This window comes from Maylandia zebra, linkage group LG10 (assembly GCF_041146795.1).
Source record: "Maylandia zebra isolate NMK-2024a linkage group LG10, Mzebra_GT3a, whole genome shotgun sequence".
In the NCBI taxonomy this organism is placed as follows: Eukaryota; Metazoa; Chordata; class Actinopteri; order Cichliformes; family Cichlidae; genus Maylandia; species Maylandia zebra.
Window position 1 is genome coordinate 29423269 of NC_135176.1, and position 26233 is coordinate 29449501.

The 26233-nt window shown below is 40.2% G+C and overlaps 1 protein-coding gene across 2 annotated transcripts in view; it reads left to right on the top strand.

Annotated features, from left to right (window-relative positions):
* klf8 (Kruppel like factor 8) overlaps positions 1 to 26233 on the top strand; it is an 88452-nt gene that overhangs the window by 1674 nt on the left and 60545 nt on the right. For both annotated transcript variants that reach the window (XM_012919144.4, XM_012919145.5), the window contains exon 2: positions 183 to 305. In XM_012919144.4, the coding sequence (XP_012774598.1) occupies positions 279 to 305 (27 nt within the window). In that variant the 5' untranslated portion in view covers positions 183 to 278. The remainder of the gene's footprint in view (positions 1 to 182; positions 306 to 26233) is intronic.

Consider the following 26233-nt stretch of genomic DNA (forward strand, 5'->3'; position numbering starts at 1 on the left):
CTGGCTGTTTTTTTTTTTGTTTTTTGGGGGGGTAAAAGCACAGGGAGCCTTCGACGCCGCGGATATGAACTGAAAAGAAACACTGGAAGAGGCAGGGATCGTGTTCCTATATCCCGAAATATTTGACTGTAAAGGTGGAAAACTAGCACCCCCAAAAAAGCCCTCCTCTCTCTCCCTGACAGTTCTGATTCAGATAGAGCTACACCCAAAGCCCCGACCGACCCCCTCCTGCTCCTGCTGCTCCACCCCTCCGCCGCTGCACCGCTCCGGCAACCGAGATGCACACGGAGACCCGTAACAAGAAAGTAAGTGCACGTTATTGGCTTTGCCCTGGTCAGTGGAGGAATTAAAGAAAAAGAAGAAGAAACATCTACCTGTGTGGGTGATCTGCCTGTACACAAGCAGAGTTGACATTGTCAACCCAACATGAGCCAAAAATATGACTGTCAGTGAGCGAATATAGCCTGTGCTTCTATAACAGTCACAAGTGTGTCCTTGCAGGCAGTTTATTTTGCAAATTAGTGGAAGAGTTTTGTAACAGCGACCTCATTGCATTGCAATAACATCATTCCGAGAGTCCTCTAATTCTAATGCAGAAAAAGGAAAACAAAATCCTCCTTGTGTGTGTGTTTGTGTGTGTCCTGTGTATCTGGCTTTCCCTCTGTGCGCCAGGTTAGTTCAGGTTCAATTTTGAATGCTCTGTGATCTCTGAAAGGCAGGAAGGAAACGGAAGGCAGCAAATGCAGCTTGCAGGACACCATCTTAGCTTTTAAAGGGCCAGCAGCCTCTTTTCAAACACAACTCTGGGAAAGCAGCCAGGTGCACTGCCTCCAGCTTAACTCTGCACCGGGCTCCTGCTGCCGAGATGTTACCCTCTGCGCTTCAGCGGCGTTCGTTTTGAGTGTCAGTCAGGATGGCGGTGCTGGTCGAAACTAAATGAAACTTGGCGTGTGGAGTATATCATCACTGCAGCTTCAGATCTGTTTGTTTGTTTGTTTGTTTGATGGCTGGCTGGCTGGGTAGATAGGTGATGAAGCCCCAGCCACAGTTTGGTGCAGCACTTTCAGGTTTCCTGATAAAGCAGTGAACTTTGATCTGTGGATCTGCATGACCGACCAATGGTGACATGCAGCGTACAGTGCAGCAGATGCCAGATCACACACTGGCATCAGTTCATCAATTCAATTTCAGCTTATGTGTAGTGAAACGCCTATGACATCACATCCCGTGTTAGCGTGGAGAGGGTGGGGGGTGGCAGGTGGAGGACTGTGTGAAATACAGCTGTTGTTTTTCAGTGCTGGACGATGTTGAATTTGCAATGACGGAAACCAGAAGAAGTCATCCAGGAGATGATTGGTTCATTGATTAAATGACAGTTATTATGAAGGCTCGCAACCATCTGGAACAGATTATTTACTATGTAATAGGAAGTTGTGAAGTAGACACTTTTTAGCTTATGTGCACACACAAAGGCATGAAGCCAGTTGTGTTGCCCCCCTTTTTTTGGCTTAGGCATGCACCTAAAGTGGACTGTATTTCACTTCGTTTCATAAAACACTGCAATCTAAAAAACAAACAAAACAAAAAACAAAAAACTAAATCCACTTTTGGGGTGAAGTCTGCAGGGTTAATATTCAATTTCTGTGCTTAAGCTTAACTACAGGGTGAAAGCAAAAGTGAAGAGAAGGGATACATATTTTAGCCTGAAAATCCTCCTTTACTTGGAAGTATTTGGCTATTCTCCAGACGTTGCCACCCATCAGATCTGCTTTAAATTGACTGTGAGATGCTACCTTTACATTGTGGTGTTTGCACAGTTAATCCATTCACTTTGCATATTTCTGCAGTTTTTGTAATAGGAGCTGGGGCGCACTCAGTTTACAGGTCCAACACCCAGCAGTGAGTAGTGTTCTCCTTTGTGTTTAATGGTAGCTGACAAACAGCTTCTTAGTGCATTTCCGATCATTTGTAGTATAATGTTAGGTCAGGTTAACTGGGGATTCTTGTGATGATTGCCCATAGGTGTGAATGGTTGTCTGTCTCTATGTGTTGAATTGAATAAATGGATGGAGGGAATATTTGAATATGTCAAAGTCCCCTATGGAAAATTGAAAAACAGAAGAAGTGCCAAATGGGATGTGAACCCCAGTCTTGGTGCTGATAGAACTCCATCCTCCAACCTCCTGATTCAGACTTTGATTTGTTGACAGTGGCAATATTGGCCGTCAAGAGATGTCAGTCTTAGACACCTACAAAGTTTCCACCAAAGCACATGCAAACGTTTCGTTATGTGATGGGTGAGAGCATAGTGGATTGTTTGATGTAGAATCCAATTTCTTCTGCTTATCCAAATCGAGGAGCGGTGCTGCCATGGGGCTAGAGGCAGGGTAAGGGCTGGGCAGGTCACACACAGAGAGGCAGACAACCATTCACACTCCATTCATCAAACATACACTTTGATTTGGATTGTGGGAGGAAGCCGGAGTAGCCGGACAGAACCCAAACAGGCATAGAGAGAACATACGGAGGTTCTGCAGCGTAAGAGACCCTGTACACATGTATGAGTTAGTTTAAAGCTATCTTTTTTTCTACAGTCCTTTAACAGCTATAGGAAATGGCCAATCTTACTTATGCACCTAGTGCTTCTCTGTGAGGCCCGCGATGCATCTAGCATTCATGATAATAGAGCAGGTACTGTATGTACTATGCAAATACCCTCCCCTACACAAAAAACTCTGCATCTCTCATATGCATACAATGCATGCATTTCCTCTTATTCTTAGAATGATCAGCAGATTCTAAAATGAGAATAACTGCTGTTTATGCCAAATGAAGGGTGAGTAAGGCAGCTAGGGGGAAGTGTAGTTATACAAACATTTCTCTGAGCGGTGGAGCTGATGTGGAAGTTGAAATGATCTCAGTGTTTCTAGCCGGTTGACTATACCCTTAAATGGGAAGGATGTTTGAGGCCTCTATCTAACTTTACAGGCTTGTTCTTGCCTGTTTTTAAAGTTCAGCATTTCTTTAGTGAACAGCAAGAACATTTGATTTTATAGCATCACCTCTTCCCGTCTTTTGCGTGATGGAGCTTCACTATAAATTCCTGCACGACCAGCTTTGTTTAAATAAAAAAAACAACAAAAATTGTATGAACGGTCAAAAGTGCTTTTGTCTCCAGGGGAAACAGCTTGACTGATTTGCTTTTACCTGAAAGTGGAGACCAATAGATCTGTCTGAAGCCTTGTGACTGAAAAAGACCAGTTTTTAAAAACAAAACTCAGACTCTGTGTAATCTCTGCATTTTTAACAGTTATTAGATCCTTTCAGCCTGCAAGAAACCGAGCGAGGTGTTGTCACGGCCGCTCCCTTGCCTGATTATAATTAGCCTCGAGTGAATCCATTAAACAGAGAATGACTTTTATGACTTGTGCCACGTTTCGATGACTCTTTTAAAAGCACATGTACAACAGCTTGGCTCTCACGCACTTTTTCTGCCAAATCCAGTAAATCTGCAGGACTTTTGCAGCCAGTGTGGAACTGGAACGGCAATGCTTTTAAAGGGTTTGTACTTTAATTACCCTTTTTCATTAGCATCTACCTGTATTTACAGATGCCACATGCTACAATGTTTAAAACCAAACATCAGAGCAGTAGAAGTCTCTCTGTTAGGGTACCCCACCTACCAAAAAAGGTATAGTTCTTCCTTTTTCTTCTTTTTTTTGTAAGTTGCAAGCAGCAGTGCAACTGGCAGGTGATCTTTTGAGGTCAAAGTCAGTTTGCTGAGAAGTTCACATACCTTCATGTACCCTGTTGCTGTGGTTTTCTCTGCACTGTACTTATGCGGTTGGAACTGTAGTGGAGAGGTCTTGTAGACCCGAGTCGATGCCTCGCCTCACCAAGCCTCGCCTTTTAGTCTCTTTGCAGTTTCAAGTTTTTCACAGTTGGTGCAAACTGTCACATTTTTTTTTCTGCTTGCTCCAAACAAACCCAGAAAATAAAATTCATGCCTTCCTCTGTGGCGGTGAAATCTCAAAGATGTACCTCTCTTTGGAACTGTAGCTAAAGGAGTTTAATGCAGTTGATTGTGAAATTAATCACAAAGCAGACATTTGTTTACACTGTTAAAAGTTATCATTTCAGCTTATGTGGTGCTTCGTCACTGACTTGCACATTAGGAGTTAAAATGAAACTGGCTGATTATGGTGAAAGGATAAAATGTGACTCAGAAAATAAAATATGGCCTGAAGTATTGTTGTTCCAGTTTGATTTCTTTGGTGCGAATTGCCCAGTTTTGGAGATATCAGCTGTAGAGGTGATGCACAGATTCTTTCTCCAGAAGTCATGACCTGGTTATGCAAAGACATGAAAAAAATATCAGCAGACTTTATTGTGAGCGCTTTCATGTGGGAACTGTTTTATTTTCATCGAATTACCACCAGCAAGTGTGTCATCGCACAGAAAGTAGTGTGCATGTGTCCCCAATGAGGAACTTGTGCTTGTGACAGTGTGACAGGATGTAAACATTAGTGGCATCCCCCCAGCCCCATCATGAGCTGTAAACTTACCTAGTGCTGCACTTTCTTTTGAACTTTCCCTTTTAGGAGGACTGTAATAGATGAGCATTTTGTTGTTGTTGTTGTTGTTGTTGTGTTGTCTCATCGGTTTTCTCAAGTTCTTTCATTTTCAAAGCCCCCCTTCGCCTTGCTTTCTGTTTTTACTTTTACCTCTGACCCAGTTAGCTGTGTTTGAAGCGTGGGAGAGGAAATCAATTTCCTCCCATCATGGTTAAAGTGATAGCATTGCTCAGAGTCTTCATCAGAGGCATAGCTGGGCATGCTCAATTGTTTATACTATGTGTGTGTGCGTGTGTGCACATATGTGTCTGTTGGATCAGCTGGACTGTATGTGAGAGCAGGTTCAGCTGTACATTCCTGGGCAGGGCATCAGCAGCAAAGGGCCCTTGAATACAAAGTCTGCCTGTGTGTGTGTGTGTGTGTGTGTGTGTGTGTGTGTGTGTGTGTGTGTGTGCGCGCAACAGAGAGCAGATGCCACACTGTAGGCAATCATTAACAATGCTGAACAAAGTTTCAGCAAACTTCTCAGAACAGGGATGTTGTGTCACCCCCTCTGTGCCTGCACACGGACGATACTGTGCAAAAAGTTTGGCCGTCGAAATGAAGTCGAATCATTTTATTTTTCCTTAACATCCATATGTAAACAGGAAATGGGGCCTTTTGGGAATCACACTGAATATTTCTAAATAATTAATGTTATTTTCAGGGAGTAAACAATTCTGATATTGATATTTTGGCTGGTATTACACGCAGTACGATAGCCACACAATGAGAAAGTAAATAATTGGGTCATTGTTTATTAACTTTCCAGCTGTGTAATTCACAAACTGGTGAGCAGCTTTAGTGTCCCTGCCAGGAAAGTCGTTAACGCCGGCAGCTTTACTGGCTCCCGAGGGCCCATGAACAGCCTAACGTTGGACTCAATTAATGTAGCAGTATGAACCCCCATATAGTGGTAATCGTGAGGCACAGACTGATATGAGATGTGATGATCTAGGCACATATCTGCATACACAGAGAGCAACGAGATCAAGAGAGACCAGTTGACGGATGCCGAACACGTAATTCTTAAGAGCTTGAAAATGAAGGTAACGGGACTTTTCTAAATTGAGAGATAAAAGGTCTTCACAAACTTAAAGAAGTCCTGTCGTCTTTTTTTTATTTACAAGCTCCTACGTCTACCCTGACCTGGATGACTGAGAACCTACTGGTTTAATCTTTCTCTTTCAAACTTCTTTGCAGTTTTTCAAACTGTTAAACGGCAACAGCAGTCCATGTAGTGGTTAACACATTTCCCTCAGTTTTATTTATTAAGCGCCAAATTGCCTCAAAATGGTTTACATTGTAAAGACTATGCAAGAACAGAGAGAAAACTCCAACAATTAAACAACCCTGGATGAGCAAGGACTTGGTGACAGTGGGAAGGAAAAACTCCCTTTTAACAGGATGAACTAGTCTTAGGCAGGGGCAGCCATCTGCTGTGAGAGGTTGAGGGTGAGGTGAGGGAGACGGGACATGATAGATCTCTGGGAATGTGAAGCCATTATGCTCGCCGTTTCACCTTGGCAAATGGTACTGTATGACAATAGTGACGTTACATCAATACACACCAGTGCAGCAGGTATACTGGTGTTCTAGGGGGATCACAAGCTTGTGAACTCTTAATGTGGGTCTTAATGCCTTAATGTGGTGACCTCTTGGAATAAGGCAACCAAAGGTACCGACCGTAGGCTAATAAGACACATTAGTGAAATTTTGCAGTTGCAGCTTTATATGTTAGTAAGAAAATCAGATCTATAGGCTTAGCAGTGGGCCAGCTTAGACCAGTAATACTCTGACAGAAGCCCTGAACTTGCTGTGACATTCTTTTTTTTACTCTTTTCTATCTTTTTTCATGGTTTGATGCTACTGTGGTGTAGACAGTGCTAGGAGGACACCAAACAATGTAGGCAGAGCTTTTAAACCATCTGAAGCATCTTTTAGTTTTTTTTTGTGTCACATAACGGATACACTGATACAAGTCTAGCTGTGCTAAACCAGTATTAGCTGGGTCCATAGAAAACACCTCAAACCCATCAATTTTTGGTGTGACAGGTTTTTTTTTTTTTTTTCAGAGTGTTTGTCCAGTAGGATCAAACAGTTCTGGGAACTGCCTGAGGGTAACTACCCACTGGGGTGGTCCTCTGAGAACTGCATACCTTTAAGGCCTTTTTTTGTCTGCATTGGCACAAACAGTAGGAATGCTTCCGGAGGCGAACCACAGCTCATGGTGCTGCTAATGAGAAGTCTCCAAAAGCCCGCCTAATGAATCCCTTGTTTTTGCATTACCACCATATGCCTGTAAGTACCCAAGAACGCACCCAGAAATGGCACCAAATGAGATCTGCTTTGGTTGCAGGGTGTTTTTCTTTTACTTGTCCTCTTACAGCGTCGCCCTTTTCTTTATACGGTGCTTTGCTCTGTGTGGATGCCCCGGGTAGTTGAGAGGAAATGGCAGCATTAAATTAAAGAAAAGCTTCTAATATATCAAAATTGCATTTTAAATTTGTTTCATATTTACTCAAATTAGTCTGGACTTTACTGTTCATCCATTTTTCTTTGTATTGTTTCATCTTTTTGAGCTATTTGTGGACTTGTAGAAGCTAGTCTCTCCTCTTGGCAGTCATCCCACGATGCCTCCAGGCATTTATTTGGGCAGTTATTTTGAAGTATTATGTAAACTAACTTTGATTTCGGTCATCATTGGAAGATGAAAACTGCATATTTGGAATCACCATCAAATGTGATGCTTAAAAAAAGCACTTTGGTGTCTCTTCTCTGAAAAACTTTTCTGCTCCTGCAGAGTTGGACATCTGCATCTAGATTTAAACTCGGTGTTCATTGCATGCCAGGTCTGCTTATTATGCTGCTGACACAACAAATATCAAACCTGGATTTTTTTTTTCCCTTTCTAATATGGTGGTTGGCAGTGTTGCGCCAATCTAGACCAATCAGTGTCCACTTGTGCCACTCAGAGGTAGGTTCTCTCCAGCACAAGAGGATCCTTTGAGGCAAGAACTTAAAAAAGATGCCACAAATGGGGCTTTTAGGACTTTTGATGTAACCACTTTAAGCTTTGTGGACACATATAAGGGGGTACTTCCCTGGAACCAAAAGCACCTATGGATAACTTGCCTTAGTTCTTCTTTGGTTAAGGTTGTGTCTTGTTGTCTTTTGCTTCTTCATGAGATCTAGACCAACTTGTGCTGAAATCCAGCAGAATAAATTTGTACTGACAGAGCCCTGATGGTATAACCTGAAAATCTAAAGTCTTTGCCTAAAATATTTGTTGCTTAGCACTGAGTATGAGACACATTTCTACTGAGTTGTCAGGGTGACAAAGATGATTGGAGGGACCAGAATCAGCCGGTTGCTGCCAGCTTGTCACCTCACCCTTCAAATGCTCTCAAACAGCAGTTTGCCAAGATTTCTGGTCACGCTGACTTTTCAGGTTATCTGTGTTTCAGAAATGAGGATTGAAATGCTGCTGTTTTGTATCTAAATTGTGTCGATGAAAGTTGATATGTTTTTTTAGTTAGTTTGTTTTGTTTTACTTTTTTGAAATTATCAGCCGTGCTTGTGGTTTTGCAGGTTTTGGCTCATTGTGTATGTGGTAGTTTGCTCCATCAGTACGGAAAAACGAATAACCTGCGTGTAGTTTTTGCCCCTTGATTAGTGTTGTTGTTGAACAGGAATGCATTAAACACAGGCTTATTGTTTTTTGGATACTTGAGACTTCTAAACAAAAACTTTATAAATGCAAGACGTTGCATCATTCTTTGCAACACAGTCATCTTCTTTAGCAGGATTCACAAAAGTTTGCATTTGCTGTTCAACCAAATGATAAAAACCATTACGCCTCGATAAAAACACGGCTTTTGCAAATTAAGAGTGCCAATTGCTCTGGGTGGCGATTCCCTTTAACCTCCTAAGACCCGAACTCTTCCACAGCATACATTTTTAATTTCTCTTTGATATTTGGGCATATTGGGGCCCGATGAATGTAAAAACAAAGAATTACCAGATTTTTTTTTACCTTATTTTTGTTTTTAAGAAAAATAAGAGCCACATATGAGGATATTCGTTTAAAATTTTGATAGAACAGTAGCAGTATAATGTCCTCGTAAGTGGATATCAGGCCCATGTAGAGCAAAATTGAGTATTTTGGTCTAAATAACCCAAAATGTGATGTCCACATATGTGGACGCCAGGTCCTAGGAGGTTAAATTGGACCACATTTAAGAATATGTAGAGGAATTTCTCTAGAATAATCTTAACTTAAAGACCTCAAAATACCGCATCACCCCAATAGAGCACTTCGCTCTCACACTTCTTACTTGTGGTTCCTAGAATATTTGAAAGTAGAATGGGAGGCAGAGTCTTCAGCTTTCAGACCAGTCTTCTGTGGAACCAGTTCCCAGTTTGGATTGGGGAGGCAGACATCCTGTTTTTGTCTTCTGGTTCTGCTGAATGCTTATTCCTGTTAAAAGGGAGTTTTTCCTTCCCATTGTCGCCAAGTGTTTGCTCATTGGGGTTCTCTCATTGTTGGGTTTTTTTTCTCTGTTTTTGTATGATCGTTACAATATAAAGTGCCTTGAGGTGAGTGTTGTGATTTGGCGCTATAGAAATAGAATTTAATTTAATTGAGCTTTAGTCTCTGCTGAGCTTCTTCTGCACCTCTTTTCAAGCTTTTTATGTATTTTACTTTTTCTCAATGAGCCAGTTCCCTGATTGCAATGATTAGTTCTAAATGGATTGCAACTGAAGGTTTTCTTTTGATTAGCAGCAGCATGAAGTTTGACAATGTTTCACGGATTTCAAAACATCAACGTGTCTGCAAAACGGGCTTGGTTTGTTTCTTTATCAAAGAGAAAAAATGTTCGCGTTATTGTCAGTACTTTTGTTCATTCCACCCGCTCATATACGTCATAATCCACCTCGCTTCACATGAATTGGCATGCCATGTCATGGAAAAGTTTTTGCAGGTTTTTTCCAAAGGTGTGTGACTTGGGTGACTTTGCAGAATTGTGGGTTAAAAACAAAATGTCAGCGGTTAGAAATACTTGAGCAGTGATGTGTACACTGCAGTGATTCAATCAGCCATTATCGGGCCATAGAGTCATTTTTGCTCCATCAAACCATCAGTTTTAATGTTTGGAGAGCTATTGGAAGAGGAGTTGTTGCTTGAGTCTCTGCCACCTGTGGTTTGCAATGAGGTGTTCATTGCACCATTGTTTCCATTAACAGAAAACGTTTTTTTGGCAGCAGTAAATGTGACACAGGTGTACTTTTTAAGGCAGTCTTGAAAAACCCTAGCTGAAGTCGAGGTGGTTGAGATAATAGTTTAAGGCAAAGTCGGTTCACTAAAAATACACCTGACCAGAGGAACTTGGCATGCGTTGGGTGTCATAAATCAATTCTTTGTAATGATGTAGAAGTATCCAGGGGTGCATTTGAAATTTAAAGGCACCTGTGACCTGGAGATTAGGAGTCTCATGCTTCACTGGCTGAGCTAAGGGCGCTCTAATAAGCATCCTGTAAGTGTTTTCCAGGTGGCGGCTAGGTATCTGAGCTCACCGGATCACTGCGCTTTTCCATTTTCCATTTTATGCGAAGCTCTCAGAGTAATTTACAGCGTGCTGCAGTACAATAAGCTTCAGTTCCTCAATCTCCTACACTGAAAGCAACCGACAGAGACAAGCATAAAGGATGGGTGACACTCTGCTGGCAGGAAGTTTCTTCCCTTCACCTTTGTGAACCGATGTCAACGTTTCCTTTTCTTTTCTTTTTTCAGAAATCTGTCTAAACTGCTGTCATGTAAGATTTTACAATAAATAAAGAACAGAATACATTTATTTGGAAGTCATTTAAAATGTAGAAGTTTTTTCAAACTTTTTGGCTTTTAGCATCTGCTGATGCAAAGTACTGATATTTTATCAGCGTTACATTATGACAGCGGTCCCCAGCCCCCGGGCCACGGACTGGTACCAGCCCGTGTGTCGTTTGGTACCAGGCCGCGAGAGTTGAGGCTCGGGTGTGAAATGTATGGTTTTCATTGTTTTTATCATTAACTTCCCTGGGTCTTTTCCCGTGTTGTAGTTGTGTATCTTATTTTGAAAGAAATATTTACACGTTACAATAGCGACCAGAGAGCATTAAGGGGCAGAGAGGAGGATGTTACTCTTAGTGTTGTTGGCGCATTTCAGGAGGACGCTGCTGATTAAGTTACACAATTACACAGTGAATCCGCGTTTATTATTATATTTACAAAATATCACAGTTTTTGTCTTGGTCGTATCATTTTATTTTGTTGTATTTATCTGTGACACCTCAAAGGCCGGTCCGTGAAAATATTGTCTGACATTAAACTGGTCCGTGGTGCAAAAAAGGTTGGGGACCGCTGCATTAGGATATGCAGCATTCCTCACTCTGAGGAAAAGACTGGCAGTCCTTCTTTTAAACATTGTCTTAAGCTTGTGACATATAAATACCTCCAAAAATGTAAATATGCTTAAGTGGTAATAATTAGTAAAATAATAAATGACTGTGGGACCATGATTAATACAATTTTAAACATGTACTTGGGCTGCACAGTGGATTCAAATCAACCAGCTCTCCGGTGACCATTCTGGGCACTTCTTCTCACGATCCAAGGACATGATTGTTAGGTTAACTGGGAATTCTACATTGGTCATAGGTGCAAATGGTTGTGATGACAACCATTTCGTGGGCCGATAATAATCAGAATGAACAAAAAAGTACAAGTGTTAAACTCATCTTAGGTGCAATTCAGCCTTGCCATCGACTGAAAACCTTTGCTCCATAATGAAATGAAAAATAGAACAAAGGAGCCCTTGACTTGTTTAGAAGCAGAAAGAAGGGGAAAGATTTTGTGTTCAGACCTACAGCAATTCCACAAACCCTTACAAAGTGCTCTTAAAAGAGGTGATGCAACACAGTGGTCAACATACCCGCGTCCTTACAGTAAAATGTCATATTGTCAGCCTTTGATATGTTGTTTTAGTGCTGTTTTCAATTAAATATAGAGTTTAAATCATTTGTTGACACAGTATCCCAACTTGTTCTGAAATAAAGGTTCGTATGTGTGCTTACGAGTGACATAATTAACCAACTCTAACTCTCTAAGCTAAGTTAAAGCTGGTTAGCTGCCTAGCTGGCTGTTCATGTGGGAGAGAAAGGAGAGATAAATGAGAATGAGGTATGAAGACATGATGTGAGGAATGGAGTGGGTGCATTAGAGCCATCAAAAGGGTCACTGCTGGCAGGTGGTAGTGTGGTCCGGTCATTCAGCCACTGAATCATTGAGAATTAATAGGAAGCCACTAGTCAAGAGAGTAGAAGTGAGGCAAATGTCAGACCTGTGCTTCTCTTCGGTGTGAGGTAAGAAGATGTATATTTTCCAGATTTTTTCAGCCATTTATTACGCTCAGTGAAATAAAAATCTAAAAGAATATATAAATACCGGCCATAAATGTCTGAACAGAACACATTTCGGCTAAATACTGTACCCTTATGGTAGTATGTGCTCAGATAGATGGAGAATTGGAGGAAAAGAGTAGAGGTTGGGACACAGTTTCTGAGAAAAGAAGACAAGATGTTGTGTGGCAGAACATGAAACAATGAATAGACTCCCACGTATGATCAGTTAGGCTAGGGACAGGTATGTAATGTAATTATTTAATTAGGCTGGTTTTATTCCCACGTTTACATATGTTGCAACCTTCAATTTGAGCTTTCTGTTGGAGCAGACTGGGTCCACAGTTTTATGCTCAGGCCCTTCACTCTACTGAAAGAAAAACCTTTCAGTAAAAACCATTTTTTACCCTTTTATTCTATGACTCTGTTAGCGTAGCGTTGCATGAGTTACAGTTCAAAATCATCCTGACCTTTCGTGCATATGCTGTTTTAGAATTCCAGCTTTCTTCTGATTGGTTGCCTGTCATAAACGGAAGGTTTTGAACATGAGGTGGGTGGAGCTTCTGAGCATAAGATGACCATATTGTGAATAGCTGCTGGCTTTTTACAGATCCAGAAGTAGCCTTTGGTTCATGGGAATTACTTGAGCAATGACCTCATCATATGAAATTTTGGTCATGTTTGATACGAGTATCCTCTGTGGCACTATATAATAGGAAAGAAAGCTTAGGGTCCCTTCAGTGTTACATCAAAAATGGTGTTTTACAGATAACTTATGTGAATACTTTGAGGAAGACCCTTTTCTTTTTCGGGACAACCTTCCCTTCTGCGTGTTCTTGTGGTTGAGTGGGAGGAAGTCCCACTTCCCAAGGTTTGGGAAAACCCTTCCCAGAAGAGTGGATGGTGTTTTTGGCGCATATGCGTGCCCATGGCTGCATTTGTTCCTGTGGTCCTGACACTCATTCGTCCACACTGGGTTTTCATTATTGACATGCATTCCAGCAGCATCTAGAGGTGGATTTTCCTGCCCTGGATTCAGCTGAGTGGTGCAGTGGGAAGTCAAGTTGTTAGTGGTGTCATGGTCTCTCTTTTTTTTTCTCTCTCTCTCTGTTTGCTGGGCGGCCTTGTTCAGGCTGCCCTGCTCCAGGGCTTTAGGGCTATTTTTAGAGACACAGTGCTGTTTGTATGGCGAAGGCAGTGAAGAGCAGAGAAAGCTGATTCTCCTGTCATGTTACCAAAATTCAAGCCTGATATGAAGCAGCGTTCATACTGGGTAGAGCCATCCTACTTACTTTATGACCTTGAAATGATTCAACCCTGCGCTAAATGCTTCGCTATCACACGTAGCTCATCGTATGATTACATTCTCAGATGTAGGCTGGAATCCGTCAGCAGAGTCGGGTATATGAATGGAAGCCTCCAGCGGACGTGCGTGCCTCTTCTTAAAGTCGAGATGAGTACTCAAATCTGGAGTGTTACTCTGGTTCATTGTTTGTCAGATCTGTAACAATCGGCTATGACTAAACTGGGATCCAGTTCAAGTCGTGATGGACTATTTGAGCTTGTTACAAGATGCACAGACTGCTGCAGTACATGAATAAGAGGCAGACTGTGGCTCTGTCTATTACAGGCCTCCTCCTCCATATTTTCACTACTACAGTCTACACATTTACACCATCTGGAGGTGACACTGAAATGAATAGAATTTCTGGCAGCTCTCTTGCTCTCACTCACTGACTAACAAGTGTAATGGATGAGAATGAAATTCAGTGTTTTAGCCATTAGGGTCTCAATTGCATTTCGCTCTAGATTTGAACAATGGCAGCCTATTTCTTAATCTCACTGTAGTCATCAGGATTATCCATATCAATTTTAATCATTAGTCATTTCTTCCATTCAATATTCGTGGATTAAATTATTAGATAAATGCCAGAAATGCTTCTGAAAAATTATCACTATTTAATTTCTTGGGATTCAAAATGAAGTCTTGAAATGTGAATTCTGCCAGACTGATGGTGCAAATTAAGAAAACAAAAAAGCGCAAAGGAGAGGCCGAGAAGAACTCGTGTTTTTTCCTCTAATAAACTAATTAAGTGATAATTTCAGACACCAGATTTATTCTAAGACTTGGAAAAACACATACCCCCTTTTCCCACCAGTGTTGGGAAAAAATAATGTCAGTGGATATTTGAGGGGATTCTGTCAGAAATTTACCAATGATGGGAGGATACAGCCTACTGATTCTGTTCACCATGATGCTCTTTAGTCTTCTGCTGGTAGCGCTACATAATAATTAGACCTCATAAGCAGGAACTAGTGTCGATGATGTTGTTTGACATTACTCTGTCACCTAAACTTATAGAAAAATGTCAAATAATTAATGATTAACGATTTTGATATTGTTTGTGTTCATGGAAATCTATTGTATCTCTAACATGTATGCCCTAAAAGTAAAGATGTGTTACCTTCTCAGAGCTTAATCACTGCATTTGAACCCAAACCATGTGTAGTTTAACCTAATCAGGTAACATGATGTGACAAATCTGTGACATGTAGGACTTGAACTTCTGCCTCTGGTTGTGCAAAATCATTTGCTCCACAGACAACCCCAAAATGTGTCCCAAAAGTTGATTCTGTTCATCTGGACGTAGCGTTTTCAGTGGGAGAAAGCTTTCGTCACTCATCCATGTGACTTCTTCGGTCTCAGCTGACTGCAGGTTTCCCCAGCCTTATAAATAGTACATTGCACAATGACTAAACTAGCACCACTGAATGAACAATGGGCTGGGAGGTCAGTTCCTTGATCATTAATATGCAAATTCTCACGTTTCTCCCACTGAAAATGGGAATCAACCTTTTGGGATTTACTTACCTGGATGAGTGAGCATGCATCGAGACACCCCAAAATGTGTCACTTTTTCCAACTTTCAGAAGCGGAAAATACAAATTTTGAATTCATGGCCACAAATCACTACGTATGAGATGGGAGAGATGAACAGTTGTGTTCAGGGACGTGAAACTAATGTTGGAAAAGAAATGTTTAGCAGCATGTAAAAAAACAAAACAAAAAAAAACAAGAAACCCCTGTAAATTTTGTTTTCCATGAAAGATAAAACCTCCCCCCCAAAAAAACCAACTTCCTGTGGAGTTTATCACCAAATTAATCAAAATAAATGGCCGGCCAGGCTGGGCAAAAATATTATTACAAACATAATTGGCAGCTGTTTGTGGATAACGCACACCTGGTCTTCTGTTTGGTTTCATCTTTACCTGGAGTGTCTGTCGCAAACATCGGAATAAAAGTGGGCAGTAGATGGAAATATTGTAAAGTGTCTGTAAATAAGCTGTGGGTACCGTTAGTGGTAAAAAAAAGTACTTGCAAGCTTATTTACACACACACAGACACAGACACACTCGAACGAGCTGGGTTCCTTGGAACAGCTTGGCCGGCCCAGTAGCCATCTGTGTTGACTATACATTGAAATGACAGTTTAACTCAGTCTGCCTAAATGTGCTAATCTGTCATGCTTGTACATCTTATGATTCTGGCAACGTCTTAGCTTTCCGCTTACCCTTCTGTTCACTCTAAACAAACTGCTAACCTGGGACACAGCATTTCCTGGAGTAGTCACTGGACGTAGCGAACAAAAGCAACTGTTTTTCAATTTTTGTGTTTTTAATGCAGAATTGAAGGTTTGACTGCATGCAACAAAGAAAATAAAAACAATTGTAAAACACTTAAACAATTAATTTTCTTAAAGCTGCCAAACATAATGTGTGTAGATATACAAATGTATGTAAACTGTGAAAAGTAAAAGTAAAGTTTATACATGAGTGTTAGGATGTTTGAATTAAAAAAACAAAAACAAAAAACTGAAACTTAAACAGCTTCGTGGTAAGTATGTCTGTTTGATTAGAAGCTTTTATTTTGAAAAAAGCCACTAAAAACTACTGGGTTATATTGATTATAGGGTATTGTTCAGATGTTATGTACACATACACAGTGGGTACTTTTGATGTACCTGTCGCTAGAGCAGGGCGATATGGCCAAAAATATTTATCACGATATATATTTGAAAATTTGCGATAACGATATAACTGACGATATAATTGATGCGAGACAAAATACAACTCCACAACATTACTAGCGCAAAAAGACAACCTTCCATTTATTTTCACTTAAACAAGAAGCTGGTTTTTATGTACATTAAAGCTTTATAAAAATGTAACAGTGCAAATGCAAATTCCTTGCTGAAAGTTTAACCCAAAGGCATTTCCAGTAGAAATGGGCTGACATATCCTGAGCATAACCATGTATAATATCCACTGAAGTTAAAAAGAGGTGCTTTGCAACATTAAACTGCAGTGTGCAGTACGCATTTTTCGGACCATAAGGTGCACGGGATTATAAGGCACATTAAGTGAAACAAAGCAGTCAGATAAATCAAACTTTATTAAACTCATTCTTCTTGCTTCCTCCACTTCTGTACCATTGATTCATTAATGTTGAATTCTCTGGCAGCTGCTCTATTTCCATGTTGCTGCAGTATATTAATGACTAACCTCGTATTGTGGATGGATTATCTCAGTTGTTCTCCTGACTGAAGTTTGGTCCGTTTACAGCATCCTGCCATGCGATTGCATTTGTCTCTAACCATGAAGAACCTTCACGTTAACTTTTATAAGTGGAAAAGTGTTAGTGTTCGTCCTCCAGCTTCACTGTTTATGTTATGCTAACATAGCTGTGTCGCTAGCGATCACGTAGGACATCAACCAGCTAGCCCAACTTCAGTAACCCTACAAACGTCACTGCTGTTTAGTTTCCTGTCTTCATTTATGTTGGAAGTGATAGCAGAGCTGTACGTTTGAATTTTTTCAGAAATCTCTCAGTCAGAACATGCAATATCATGCTTAGGTAACTAGCGAAACTAGCGAGCTAACTTCTGCTAGCTTCCTGCTAACTTCTAACTCCGTTAAATGTAATACATTTTGTTTTCATGGATGCCTGGAAGTTAAACTTCATAGTTACACCTGGTAAAGCAGCAATGCTGATCGTTTTATTAAAGATGAAAGAATTTAGACAGTTTTCAACTCTCAGTGATGCTGCAGTGTTGTTTGACCTGAAGTCAAATATACAGAGTTTAGGACCCAGATTACTCCCAGATTTAAGAGCATCTTAGTCCGACAAATACGAGAATAACAACGGCCGCTTGCATGTTCTGCAAAAAAATGTGCTTTGTTGTGTATCTGACGGACAAACACCAAACCAGTTCCACATCACGGAAGTTGCACCATTTTTACAAACCAATTCTGGTTCCTCAACAATCGGCCATGTGCGTATGAAAACAAAGGCACTGCGCATGCGCGTTTTACTCCCATTCTATCGCGATATTTCATTTTCCTATCGTTGCCTAACATTATACCGGTATTACCGTGAACGGTATAATATGGCCCAGCCCTACCTGTCGCCCATTCAGGTTTTCAGAGAGTTTTGAAATAAAAATCCAATTTAATGCAATAAATTGATTCTGTGCAAGTACTGAAGTAATTAATGGTTTGAATTTGAAATTGTGATGTTAATATAACACAAGTTGAAAAAAGTCTATTTAAAAGTGTTTATTGTTATAATGCTTAATTACTTGCAATGAAAAGGCTTGAAAATGTAAAGTTTCTTTATCAAGCATTTTTCATAGCAAGGCAGTCATAAAGTGCTGTACACAAAGGCTAAAATAAACAGAACGGTACACAGTAAGATTAATTATTATCTCAAACTACCTGTTAATCAATTTAAAAAAATTAACTCTTTACATGGTTAGTTGTCTCCGACAAGTAAGGCTTAAATTAATTAAAAGTATTCTAGATTTCAGTCTTTAATAGCCTTGTGCTGTGCAAGAAGAATATTTTAGCGCACACGCATGCACGGATCTGAAGGGATGGGCTGGACTGTTGGCTCATACAGTATGTGTGATTCAGTTAGCTGTACGTCTAATAAAACTTAAAAGGCTTCACTTGGGATTTGGAAAGTCTTGTTGGTTTCTTTACTCGTGTTTTATGTTTTCCCTCCTCCTCCTCCTCTGTTGGTCGGGATTTCTCAGACTTGGGTCGTTGTTGCTTCATCCCAACATCAACACTTGAGTTAGAGATGAGATTAAGCTGGTTGGGAGACCTGCTGTTTTATTGATTGACTACATTTCTGTCTGTTACTCGCTCGCTTGTTCGGCTCGCTCAGACTACAGTGGAAGGTGAAGTTTGTGGTGTTGAAAATACTGATGAAATGAGACAAAATGTTGTTGTCATTAGTACTGATTTAAATATGTATTAGGACAAAGTTCTCCCTGGGAAAAAATTCTTCAGTGTAAAGAAATTCCAGTGATCATCATGCAGATAATTCAGCCACGTTAAGAGTAGATGTAGTAATGTCTGAAATTTCAGAAGTACTGAGGGGATTTCTGATTTTATAACATCAATGGATCCCTTGGTTTTTAGGGTTTTTTTTTATGTCACAAGGTCAGTTACGCCATTCATTTCATTGTCATCTACAACTCTGTTTCCTTCTATCCCATTTTTGGGTAGAACAACAAATTGATAAGGTGAGATAAGGTCTCATAGATTTTAGCAAGTTCCTGCAAGGAGATATGCTGACATCAATCAGAATGGGAGTGAAGCAATGTACAAAACAGACACACATGTTTGCCTCTAAAAACAGCTGACTGCAACAATAAATAGCGGGGATGGAGAAGGGGAAAAAGTCCCTGAATTTTATTAGTTTCTGTCATGGCTGGTGATGCTTGTAAAACACTGGAACATGAAAGACTGTTGTGGGAATTAACACATTATGCACATGATGCATGTTGCATAGGTTATGTTGTAGGCCAGGGGTGGGAAACTCCAGGCCTCAAGGGCTTGTGTCTGCAGGTTTTAGATTTGACCATGATCCAATCACAGCTGATTTAAATGATTTACCTCTTCGACATGTCTTAAAGTTCTCCAGAGGCCTGGTAATGAACTAATCATTTGGTTCAGGTGTGCTGACCCAGGGTGATATCTAGAACCTGCAGGACACTGGCCCTCGAGGCCTGGAGTTCCCCACCCCTGCTGTAGGCTCCACAAAGATTCACAGCAGAAGTCTAAATCAGCCATAAAACCTCAATCACACTGAACACAACAGACCAGTTAGTGAACCCAGCAAGCTCCAGCCACCCGACCAATTGGCAAGTGGCTGCTGGGGGTTTCTGGCTGACATTAGGTAAAATTGGTCGTAAAGGGGGTGGTGTAGTAGAAACATCCTTGGTATTGTTATGGTCAATAGCGAATTGCTGTGAAATGTTCTGTGAAGACTCATCAGCTGACCACCGAGCAGTAATAAAACCACAAACTAGAAATTGAGACAGGCTGTTGCCTTCAAAGTAAAAGCTAGACTTTTTAAAGCATTATGTGCATGAGTAAGGTACAGCTTTTATTTTGAAGGCAGGTCTCAATTTCCAATTTGTGGTGGACTCACCACAGTTTCAATACTGCTTTCTGTGTTGTAAATGTTTTTACACAAGTTGAGATCTTCCATGCAAACTAGTGACCAAAGCAGTCATTGGTTGCTAGCCAGCAACCGCCAGCAACCTCCAGTAACACGCCAACTGGTTGGGGAATAATTATTTTCCTCAGTAACCTGCGGTTGTGAGGGGCTCGCTGACCAGTGTCTAGGCCACTGTGAGTGGGACTTAATGTAACTGTATTATGTGGTTTAATATCTGCCAGACTTCTATAGAATAACTGTATTTGTGTATAAAAGTGTTGGTAGCTGGCTCTTGAGGGTGTCCGGTAACTTAATGCCACTGCGGTCTGACAGGCCTGAGGAGTTCACCATTTGTTCGCCAGCAGGTTTTGTAGGCTGGTGGCTTGTGTCACTGTCTGGCTGCTTTGTGTAGAGCTGACGCCCAGAGTCCTGTGGAGTAAACAATAAAAGGCTCTAATAGTAGGGAAAGACTTTAGGTTTAACTGAAGGTCATAAAGCTTCTGGGAGTTTGTCATGTGAGCTGCTGCATCAGAAAGCTTGGCTTTGTTAGGAGTCTCGTGTCTCTTCTCTTTCTGTGATCTGTTTTTTCTGGAATTTCTTTTTCTGGTTTTGTCCTTTTCTTTTATTATTTTTATTCGTTTTTCCACTTGTCCTTCGTTTTTTGTCTTTCATTCACAGTCTGCATGAGATAAATATAGATTTCAGTCATTTAATTATTTCGAGTTCCTCTGCTATTCTAATGCCATATATGTGAGCTGTCAAGGTCTGTTTAAGCTATGAGACAAGAATTGTGTTTCTAGTGTAGTAATATCCATTTAAAGATGTTTCATGTGGACTACATTTGCAACATAACGGCAGCTTGAGACATTTTATTTCCACCATTTTTACATGTTTATTGAGGGCTTCTTTTTTCCAGAGTTATTGTCAGCCTTTGTTGGAAACACTAAGCGTGCCTATTGAAGTACAACAAAAAACTGGTGGACATGCTTATCGGCTTTAAAAATCATTCAGAGAATAACTGTGTTTTTTTTAGTGTGAATTCAGTTTTGTAGATTGAAAGCTGTGTAATGCAAAAAAGGCTGTGCCGAGTTCGCTATCAGCGTTTGCTAATTCCACAGAACTCTGACAGGTAATTGTGTGTATAAACACACACATCATGAGCCTGAAGATCATATCTGTTCATTCTCTGCAACTGGGATTGTGTATGGGCATGAATGTGTGCATGACTTTTAAAATGGAACTCATGGATAAGCATTGAATTTTGCATGGATTTTAACTAAATGTACAACCAGAAATGAACAGATTATAGAATATATCACAAATAATGATCCATAAGTAAATTAATCTGCTTTGTTTTTCTTATATTTTAAATACTTTTAGCCTCAACACTCAAGATGAAGCACAAATTGAACAGTTTACCTGATGTCCCTGTACATGACAAATAAATTGCCTGAAATTGCCTGGATTTTATGATGTAATGAAACTATAGTTTCAACCTGTTGTCACTACTGAGTCATAATTGACTCATCTTTGGTTTTGACTTGCAGGCGTCACAACACGCTGGGTATGCTGTCAAATTCAGTTTTAAATGTGCAGGGCGGTCAGATAGAGTTCCACTGAACTTCTTCAGTGTTTGGTCTAGGCGCCACGAGACTGCGGCAAAAACGCCATGCCGGTGTTGTCACTGCTACGGGGCACGCAATGTTTGCAACGAAAGAAATGGAGGAGCCATGACGATATCGTGGAATGAGATGAGTAAAGTTTGACTTATCTGTTTTGTTTCGCTTAATGCGCCTTATAATCCGGTGCGCCTTATGTATGAAAACAGACCCGTTCATCGACAGTCAGAAAAATATGGTAATTTCTTTAGTTGCTTCATTTCTTTTTTCCAATGAATGCTCCAAGCATCAATGTTCAAGCACATGCAAACATACTCTGGGCTTAGAAATGCCGAATTTTTGAACTACGCCCTTGAAACGTCTGAAATTAGAACGGATTACGTTAAAAATTGTAAGTCTTGAATTTAGAAAAGGGGGCTTAATGTTTACGTAAGAAGTCATAAGTCCATAGCCTCGAGTCTTTTTCTGGTTATTAAATACAAAACTCAGGCGAGAAGCTTTGGTACTGAATGTTCAAGGGAGAGGAAGTGTGTGTGCGTGAGCGTTCATTAGTGGAGCGTGGAGTATAGCCGAATACGTGCCTCTCGTGGGAACGTGTGACTGAATTATGTGAATGAGCGTGTGTGCTGTGGTGGGTGGGTGCTGAGGGGTGGGGCCTGAGGGCTCTGTGTGTGTGGGTTTTTGTGTGTGTGTGTGTGTGTTTGTGTGCAAGCACTTATGTGTGCACATTTTTCTCAGTAGCCTCTTGTGAGTTTTTGCCAACGTGCATGCCTGTGCTGACACACTGTGTGTGTGTGTGTGTGTGTGTGTGTGTGATATTGGCTGTGTCACCTCAGATTAGGCCCTGATGCAGCGGCGGCGGTGGTGGTGGTGGAGAGTGACCCCCTACCAACCGTGGCACAGTCATTAACGTGGAGAAAGAATCCCGTCTCCATGGCAACCTCGGCCGCACTGCCAAGGAGGCCACAATGAAAAGAAAAGGGGGACATGGGGAGGGAAAAGCAGGGCCGAGGGGAAGGAGTGAAGGAGGAGAGAGAGAGAGAGGAGAGGCTGGTGGTTGAGGTGGGGAGGGTGTGTCTGAAATTATGTGTGGTTGGGGATAAAGGTTGTGGGAATGACAGAGAGACATAAAGACTAGTGATGTTGATGGAGAGAAAGTGAGATGATCAGATAATCATAGCAGTGCAGCTTCAACACACACACCTCACTCGGGAAAGAGATATTGATCTTTTATCTCGATGTGTTGGAAGCATTCGTGTTCACTTTAATACATAAGATTAAGCTGAAAGTGTTAATGGGGTTGAAGGGCATCTGATCATCATCACATTACCTGACCAAAAATATGTCCACATTTACACAGAAAAAACCCCTCGCTCGCTGATAGTGAATGTAAGGTCAGTGGGCAGCTTTTAAAGTGATTTTATGTATTGTGTTTCAAACTGGAGTCGTAGTTGGAGCACCAGCAGCTGGCTCTGCAAGACGATATGGATATTGTCTTCTGTAGTGTTACTGTAAACAAGATTCATGGGACAGATATGTTCGGGAGAAAATGCAGGTGGCATGTTTTTTTTCTGTCACTCACTCACGGCAGAGTGCTTTTGGACTGAGAAAAGTAAATGCTGTATAAACCATTACTTGAAATAGCATTTCACACCCTCTTCTAGTGTGATATAAGGGAAATCCTTAAAAACAAATATTTATATATATATATATATATATATATATATATATATATATATATATATATATATATATATATATATATATATATGTGTGTATATATATGTGTGTATATATATATGTGTATACATATATATATATATGTGTATATATATATGTGTATACATATATATATATATATGTGTATACATATATATATATATGTGTATATATATATGTGTGTATACATATATATATATATGTGTATATATATATGTGTGTATACATATATATATATATGTGTGTGTATATATATATGTGTGTATACATATATATATATATATGTGTGTATATATATATGTGTGTATACATATATATATATATGTGTGTATATATATATGTGTGTATACATATATATATATATGTGTGTATATATATATGTGTGTATACATATATATATATATATACACACATATATATATATATATATGTGTATACATATATATATATATATATATATATATATATATATATATATATATATATATATATATATATATATATATATATATATATAAAGTAACTATTTCTTCTGTTTTAGCATGTAATCTGTGAAACTGACCTCTTAAGCAGCGTGAGACTTACTGTTAATGACATTCAAGTGCTGCACTGTTGATTTTAATCAGTCAGTCAACTCTGAAAGCTTTGATGTGATGGTGTGAGTCCAATGATGGTCTTCACTTTGGTAAAATGAAGGTTCAGTCAGATGATTGGATTGATTGGCATTAAGAAGAAGCAGGTACTGTGCTGCTGGGGTACTCGCTTCATGTGGTGTTTTCCTTTGTCTTCATTGCACCTTTTCTCTTGTGGTATGACTAGAAGTTACAGAATAACAAAGTTGTTTAAATTCTTACACGTGATTACGCGTGCCCACATAGATGGCTAAGTTTGTACTGGTTTAAAATGGATCTTTGTGAGGTTACTCCTTTCACAAACTGGAGTGAGGACAATGAGTTACTGATACCTTATTTGATACAGATTTATGTTCTTGTTATCTAAATTGATTGTTTTGATTGACAATTGATTGGTTGTGTTAGACGTGTAAATATAAAATGAACCCACACTGGTTTAAGAAGCTGTATATGTTCTACATTGCTTGTGATTTTTAGAACAAATTTCTGTGCAGGAAGATGGTAGAATTTTATGAAGCATTGCATATTTTCCCCAAATCTGTTAGCACAGAATTTGGATCCATTCTTAGTTTGAATCCATGGTTGGTTGTTGATGGCTTGGAGCCAAGTAGACCTATGAAGACCGTATCCTGCGGTGCCCTGAAGTGAACCTTTCTAGGCTCTGGCTCAATCTGGACCAGGAATGCTCATCAAATGTTGCGGAAATGGAACGACTTTCAGTTTGCTACCATCTGTTTGGACTGCTTGACAGACGGGGAGATGTGCGTTCTGGTTGTTTTAACTAACTAAATCCTGGAAATGTGTTTGTGTGTGCGCCTGCACACAGTCGCTTGTGTTTGAGGTTTGTTCTGGCCTGTAAGCGCTTTGAATTCAGCATAAGCTTTAGAGAAGTGCTCAGACCACAGCTCTGAGGTTTGTGCATCTGTGTGTGTTTAACTGTGCAGAGTACACTAACTTTGTGTAGCGTGTGCATGTGTGTGCGGAGAAGAGGGCGTGTAGAGAAGTGGTGGCCGGCTTTGCGTCATTAGGGTGTGGTGTGATAACAGCTAGACAGCCTTCTCTTTCCCTCTGTCTTTCTTTCTACCAGCCAGATGGAGACACACCCAGTTCTTGTCTGTGCTATTCACAGACACACTGTGTGTTTTAGTGTTGACTGACCGATATCTCAGAAAGAGATGGACAATAATTTGCCACTGCTTGGTCTACGTTAAGCGAGGCCGATATCTTAACGCAAATTTTAGGCTTTAAGGTCTCAAATAACTAACGTGCAGTTGCAGACATTTGGCGGGATGCCAGGCAGCAGCATCTGTTGGTCGTAAAAGAGCCAATCAGTGGCAACATGAGTCAACTAACAGAGCTCCTAAAGAGGCCAAATAACGTGTGTCTAAATGGCAAAAACTAAAGCGTGTCAACATGAGAGCGCAAATTAAACGCATCAATAAACAGAAGCGGCGGTCACAAGCTGAGACAGAAACACAGTAATAAACATGCTCGAATATTTAACAAGCTATTCTTTTGTATTAACAAAAGCTCAAGTGACATTGCGTGTCATAAAAGGTGCAACTTAGAGTAAGCAGTGCACAAAGCTCTGAGTTTCTTAATGATGAACACAGGAATGTGCTAAAAGGCTGTGTTTTTCTTTTTTTTTTAAGGGAGCCATACAGAAATGATGACAGAGAAAAGCGAAAATTAAGAAAAATTGTTGTGTTCAATGAGAGTGAATCATCAAAATGTTCTTTGGTCTGCTTTTATTTTTGGCACTGGGGATGAAGGAAATGAAGTTATTATCTGCAACGCTTTTCACCTTAAAGAAAATAAATGTTCCCAACTGGAGTCACGACGGCTCACCACTCCCTGACGCTTCCGGAGTTTATGATTTATTGCTTCATTTCTTTTTCCTCTACAGCCTGCTATTTTAATTTTGAACTTTTCAGTTATTCGACAGCTGTCAGCTTTTTCTTTTTTGACTTTTTTGCACTTCGATCCGAGCTCCGTGGTTAGATAAGACATTGTCTAAGGCCACGTTCGTTCATGGCATTAGCATTTGTCTCGGGTGATCCGTTCACAACTTTGCAAAGACATTTTTTTAATACAATGACAGGCAGACAAACCTGATTTATATTGCAACTAAGGTGTGATGTTTAAAAACACGGCATCAAAATTATTTACAAATAAGATGGTAAATGTGAGATTTTTAAAAAATGATAAACAAATAAAAAAACCAACTAAAATCCACAGAATTCACATGTTTATGTAACACAAGTGCAGGCTGACGTATGCGATTCAGTCGTGTAGCTGTATTTGCATACAGTGTACAGTTACAGTAACGCCTCTTCTTGGGAAGTGCGTCTTGTGAACCAGCGGCGCGGGATTCCTCAGATCTCTCAGAGCCAAGTACAAACTGCCTGCAGCACTTTCTTTTTTTTTTTTTTTTTTTTTTTTTTTTTTATTTTAAATGACATCAGAAACAGCAGTATGCGACATTACGTGATGGCAGAGCTTCAGTTCATCCTTTGTCATTTTTTTTTTTTTTTTTTAATAAATAGGACAGGGGGAATGAATGAGAGAAAGAGGGGGAGAGAAAGAAAGAAAACCAAAGGGGAGAAGAGACGGTGAGAAGGGGGGGGAAGAGAGAGAAAAAAAAAAGAACTCCTGGGTCACCTGTATGGAGAAAAAAAAAAAAAGAACTCCTGGGTCACCTGT